Consider the following 6000-nt stretch of genomic DNA (forward strand, 5'->3'; position numbering starts at 1 on the left):
AAGCTACTAGTATATAAACATAAAAATTACAACACAGACAAGATGAGAGCTGGTGTTTCAGGTTTGGCCAAAAGTGAATAATTAATTCCAAAGTCACAATAATAATTATGTACATAACATATGCTTATTTTAGGAGTATCTATTAGATATACTATTTCAATGATATAGTTCTTCTTTATATAACAGAGTGAAAAAATTAAAAAAACTACAGTTAAAATGGTTATCTATTGAAGTAACACAAACCTAAATTTAAAACATCAATAGCCCCATCTTACAATATCATAAAGATATTAATTAAATAAAATTCAAAAGTTTATTGGTTAAATTAAGGTGGATAATGTGGCATAAGTTACAGCAAAAACTGATAACATTGACTGTATTCTATAAAACACTGGATTAAAGGATAATCTGTCTTCAAGGTGTAATACATGATAAATTTGATATATGTGTTTAAAATATTATTCAAGAATTTAAATTTCTAGAGGCCAAGGGAATACTAAACATAGATTCTACAGGACTCATTATAACCTTAGGCCTTAAATACAGATTGAGCAAAAAGGAACAAAAAACTATAAGATTGCACTGGCCAGATCGCACGGTTGGTTAGAGCTTTCTCCCAAAGCACAGAGGTTGCCAGATCGATTCCTGGTCAGGGCCATGTTTCTGTCTTACTTTCTCTCCCCCTTCCTCCCTCTCTAAAATCAATTAAAAAAAAAACAAAACTATAAGATCTTACTTTTTTTTTTTTTTTTTTTTGTATTTTTCTGAAGCTGGAAACGGGGAGAGACAGACAGACTCCCGCATGCGCCCGAGCGGGATCTACCCGGCACGCCCACCAAGGGGTGACGCTCTGCCCACCAGGGGGCGATGCTCTGCCCCTCTGGGGCATCTCTCTGTCGTGACCAGAGCCACTCCAGCACCTGGGGCAGAGGCCAAGGAGCCATCCCCAGCGCCTGGGCCATCTTTGCTCCAACGGAGCCTGGGCCCTGGCCGGTTGGCTCAGTGGTAGAGCGTCGGCCTGGCGTGCAGGAGTCCCGGGTTCGATTCCCGGCCAGGGCACACAGGAGAGGCGCCAATCTGCCTCTCCACCCCTCCCCCTCTCCTTCCTCCCTGTCTATCTCTTCCCCTCCCGCAGCCGAGGCTCCATTGGAGCAAAGTTTGCCCAGGCGCTGAGGATGGCTCTGTGGCCTCTGCCTCAGGCGATAGAATGGCTCTGATATCCGCAGAGCAACGCCCCAGATGGGCAGAGCATCGCCCCCTGGTGGGCGTGCCGGATGGATCCCGGTCGGGCGCATGCGGGAGTCTGTCTGTCTCTCCCCGTTTCCAGCTTCAGAAAAGTACAAAAACAATCCAGGGCAGACCAAACAACTTAAAAGTAATATAAAAACTTTTAATAATGCATTATTCATTATAACAATACTTCTGCCTCAATTAATATAAATTACTTTCAGGGGATAACAGTATTCTGAATATTGTCCAACACAGGTGCCATCTGGCAGGGTATCTTAATTTTGCAATACTTTCCAAATAGTATATAATATATGATAGAAACTTTATTTTTATTTACATGGGTTTCTTAATAATTACTATGCAAATAAAAAATAAAACAGAAAAAACAAAAATAATAAGTGATATCTAATATCAACAAAGGTAGTACATTAAAGACATCAATTCTAGCTTTATCAATTTTCAAAACTATATAAAAAACATGTATCTTAGCCCTGCGGGGTAGCTTCGTTGTTTAGAGCATTGACCCCATATGCCAAGGTTGCAGGTTCCATTCTGGGTCAGGGCACATGCAAGAATCAACTAAGGAATGCATAAATAAGTGGAACAACAAACTGATGTTTCTTTCTCTCTTTCCCTTCCTCTTTAAAAAAAAAGTAGTTTAGGAGAAAGAATAAAGGTACAATTTACTCAAAACTCTGTTAATCATGGCTTCTATAAATCCTCTCAATTGGGCATTTAAAAAAATCAATACCTAAATAAACTCCTATATTTCTTTACATATTATTCTCTCACTCTAATCTTTCAATCCCCCATTCGATGTTTGAGATTATAAAAAAGAATACTATTTTTTGTATATTTGTTTTCAAACTTTTTAAATCTGCACTTGATTTTTACTGAATAGTGTTGAATATTCAGTATGCAGACAAATTATGATTAATAAAAATGGAGAACATGATATTAAATACTGTAGTTATACATTAACATTATATTCAGTAAATATTACACTCTGGCACAGTAATAGTACTTAAAAGTATCATTTAAAATACAGGTTTATTTTTTCATATATTGCAGGAAAATGTGAAGTGAAAAATATGTCTCCCTTTCCTAACTCTCCACAGAAAAAAATATTCAAATGGACTTAAACTTCCTAACAGCGGTCAAAGGCATAATACTATAAATTCATGCAATATTGCAAACCCCAAAGAGGATATATATGAAGAAAATCACACCTAGACACATCCTAGTAAAATTGCAGAAAATCAAGGGTAAAGAGAGAAATCTTCAAAGTAGCCAGAGAAATGACACATTAAATACAAAAAAAACAACTCGAATGACTTTTCTCTCAGGTCCAATATCAGTGTAAAAAAGAAAGTAGTACAATCGAAATAAAAGTAGTAAATACACATACTTATTAAAATAAGCCGTTTTACAAATGAATGTAGTTATTTCTTAACTTCTCTCCCTTCATATCAAAAGTTTTCAAAAGGCTTAAATAGCGGATTTTGTGAGTATACGGCACCAGGCATTCCCACGCCAGTTGTTTCTTCACAAACCCAAATCCGCAGTCATAAGTAATAAGACTTTTGTTTTCAGCAACAATATAAAAAAGTACTTAAAATCTAGATAAAATATATATATTTGTCTCAGGCGTGAAAGAGCGGCAGAGAATTCACATTTGACACCCCCCCCCCCTTTATTTACAGTCCTTTTAAACGCAGAAAAGAAGCAGGTTAAATAAGTAAGACTAGAAGCAGAAAGATTAAGGAAGCGGGGTTCATAACCCGGGGCCTCAGGCCTCTGCCTGAGGTTTCTTCAGCGGACGCCCCAGTGCACGTACCATTTTTCGGCAAACTCTGGATCACCTTCACTGCTGCCTCAAACCTGGTCTCATGCACCGATCTCGTGTCTGCCATCTCTAGTCGCCTGCGCCAGCCCGGATCCCAAGGTCTGTCGGCTGGAATCAGGCAGCAGCAGCACCAGCTTTCCCAGGAGCCTGCATGAAACTAGAACACGGGGCGCAGCCGCGGATCAACATGCCCAAAGGGAGGAGGAGGCCCAGGAGCGCAGCGGGTCAGCTCTCCTGCCCTATCCAGGCCACACTGACCGCGGGCGCCCGGCTCCTTCCTCCTCCCGGGGGCGTGACCAAGCCGAGAGGCTGGTCCGCGAAGGCAGAACTCACCGAGAGGAAGAGCATCTCTAGCACAGGGCGGAGGGGCTCCGGCCGGCGGTGGTCGCGGAGCCGTCGTCCCACCCACAGGACCCTGGCGGAGCAGCCACACCCCCCATCCTGACGGGGTCTCTGTCCCTCGGCGTCCTCCCCACAGCCCCGCCCCAGAGCTCCCCGAGGACCCACTCGCTGTCGCCGGCGCCGCGGCTTCGCGGCAAACTCCACCCACCCGCCAGGCGGCCGCAATGACGACACACGCTGTCTGTTGGTCTCCGGGGAGGGGCCCGAGAAGGTGAAAAAGAAGAGAAGCAAGATGGGTCGCCGGAGGGCCCGGTGCTCATTTTTGGAACAGACCGGACCGGTGTGTCCAAACCAGAGCAGCGCACATGGGCCGCGGGTTGCCGCGCACTTTAAAGCCGCGCGAGTCGGCACCCTGCCCCCCTCGAAAGACTGGTCGTCAGCGCCGGCCCTCTTAGGTTAGAGAAAGGTGATGGGGGCGTAGTAAGCACAGGGCGTTAGATCGGGAGCGGCTGGTTGCGAACCTTAAACTCTGCCATTTAAGCTCTGCGACCTCGGTCGCCTTCCCAATCCTTACAACACCGCAAAGGGTAGATGAAAGGGTTAAGCCTTAATGCTTAAGCTGGAGGGAGATGTGTCGTAGCAAATCTTCGACACTTTACCCACCCGAGACAAGGACGTCCACGCAACAACCTAAGGAAGGAGCGGGCAGAAGGGAAGCTTCCCTTCTGCCCGCTCCCAGCGCCACCTGTAACATCGAGCCGCGCGGGAGCCGAGCACTGCCGGGACGACAGGACGTGGGGGAGGGCAGGCGAGGAACCTGTACGGATCGCCAACCCTGGAAAGGGGTACCCTGGGCTTTCACCTTTCCAGCACGACGCCCAGCGCCCTAAGGCCTGTAGGAAGACCCATATCAGTCCCCCCAAGTTGGGGGGGGGGGCTGAGGCCCAGAAATCCTCAAGTCGCTGGTCGTTTTTGTCAGTTCGGCACGGGTTAGGAGGATTACTAGTACAAATTTAGGAACAGACGATAAATTCCTTTTCCCTCGAAGCCGTAGTGCCGGGATTTACCTCGGTATTACCCGGCAAGGCCTGTCCGGTAATGTCCCTGACGCCCGCCCCTCGCCCCGCCCCCGAGGACTTGTGGGAAATGTAGTCTCTCGGACTTGGCGCTTCCGGACACCTCCTCCAGGCCGCGGCCGGTGTTTCTGTCACCTCCTCCGTTTGAGCTTCTCGGTTCCCCAGGCGCTGGAGCTGTGGCGGCTGATATCCCTCCTTGCTACCGCGCGGCACTTAATGCAAATCCAGAATACCTCATTCCCTTCAGCCAAACAGACACGCAGTGGTGTCATCGGAGGTGTCCTGGTGTGATTGGATGGACTTGATGAAGAAAGTTGGGACCTAATTTCTTGCTCCTAACTTTGAGTTTATGTGCAAGAAAGCAGAGTGCCGTCAGGTAATAAAGCCTATGGCTTACTTAATGCCAGGTGTCTGCCAGGCAGATGTTACAAAACCGTGTAGGGTGTTTACGAATTAGGAAATTGAGACTCATTAACTGATTTGCCCAAGGCCCCACAACTTAGCCGAGCCAAGAGTGAGTCTGTGATGGACTGAATATTGGCATCCTCAAAATTCTTATGTTGAAGCCCTAACCCCCAACATGATTGTACTTGGAAACAGCCTGTGGTGAAGGCTAAGTAAGGTCATACCAGTCGGACCCTGACCCAATAGAGCTGGTGCCCTCATAAGAAGAAGAAAGAACACCAGAGCTCTTTCTCTCCACTGTGTGAGCACAAAGCATGAAGGCAGTCATCTACAGGCCAGCTCTCACCAGAAACCAAATCAGCTGGCAACTTCATCTTGGATTGCTCAACCTCCAGAACTGGAAAAAATAATTTTCTGTTGTTTAAGCCACCCAGTCTACAGTATTTTGTTATGGCAACCTGAGCAGACAAAGATACCAGTCGTATTTCTGGAAGTCATAGCAATAAAATAGGAAAAAGAAGTGAAATGTAAATACTAAAACAAAAGATACAAATTATTACACTGCTCACAAAAATTAGGGGATATTTAAAAATGAATATGAAGGATAAAATATCCCCTAATTTTTGTGAGCTGTATATTTTTAGATAATAAAATTGTCTGTCTAGGGAAATAACACTGAGTAGACAAATTCTATTTAAATTAGTATGAGCTCAAGAAGGTGGGTAATTTAAAGTAAATACACAAAATTTATAGTTTCCTATTAGAATATAGGAATAAAAACATCAAGCCCAGGTACATTAAAGATTTAAACATAAAAAGTGAAACTATAAACTTTTATCTTTGCTTTCTTTTGAAATGACAAACTTTTAGAGGATAAGAAAGTCTTAACTGCCTAACCTGTGGTGGCACAGTGGATAAAGCATCAACCTATAATTCTGAGGTTGCCAGTTCAAAACCCTGGGCTGCCAGGTCAAGGCACATATGGAAGTTGATGCTTCCTGCTCCTCCCCTTCTCTTTTTCTCTCTTCCCTCATAAAATGAATAAATAAAATCTTAAAAGAAAAGAAAGTCTTAACTAATACAACAAGACAAGAAATATGA

The 6000-nt window shown here is 44.5% G+C and overlaps 1 protein-coding gene across 9 annotated transcripts in view; it reads right to left on the reverse strand.

Moving 5' to 3' along the window:
• The window catches only part of ACBD5 (acyl-CoA binding domain containing 5), a 47249-nt gene extending 42574 nt beyond the window's left edge, over positions 1 to 4675 (reverse strand). For 3 of the 9 annotated variants that reach the window (XM_066387567.1, XM_066387566.1, XM_066387563.1), the window contains exons 1-2: positions 3410 to 3859; positions 3068 to 3233 (exon numbers count right to left, since the gene is read on the reverse strand). In XM_066387567.1, the coding sequence (XP_066243664.1) occupies positions 3068 to 3233; positions 3410 to 3424 (181 nt within the window). In that variant the 5' untranslated portion in view covers positions 3425 to 3859. The other 6 variants (XM_066387565.1, XM_066387564.1, XM_066387571.1 and 3 more) reach the window with 5 other exon arrangements.
• Between the last annotated feature and the right edge of the window lie 1325 nt (positions 4676 to 6000).

Source organism: Saccopteryx leptura, chromosome 5 (assembly GCF_036850995.1).
Source record: "Saccopteryx leptura isolate mSacLep1 chromosome 5, mSacLep1_pri_phased_curated, whole genome shotgun sequence".
NCBI classification, from domain to species: domain Eukaryota; kingdom Metazoa; phylum Chordata; class Mammalia; order Chiroptera; family Emballonuridae; genus Saccopteryx; species Saccopteryx leptura.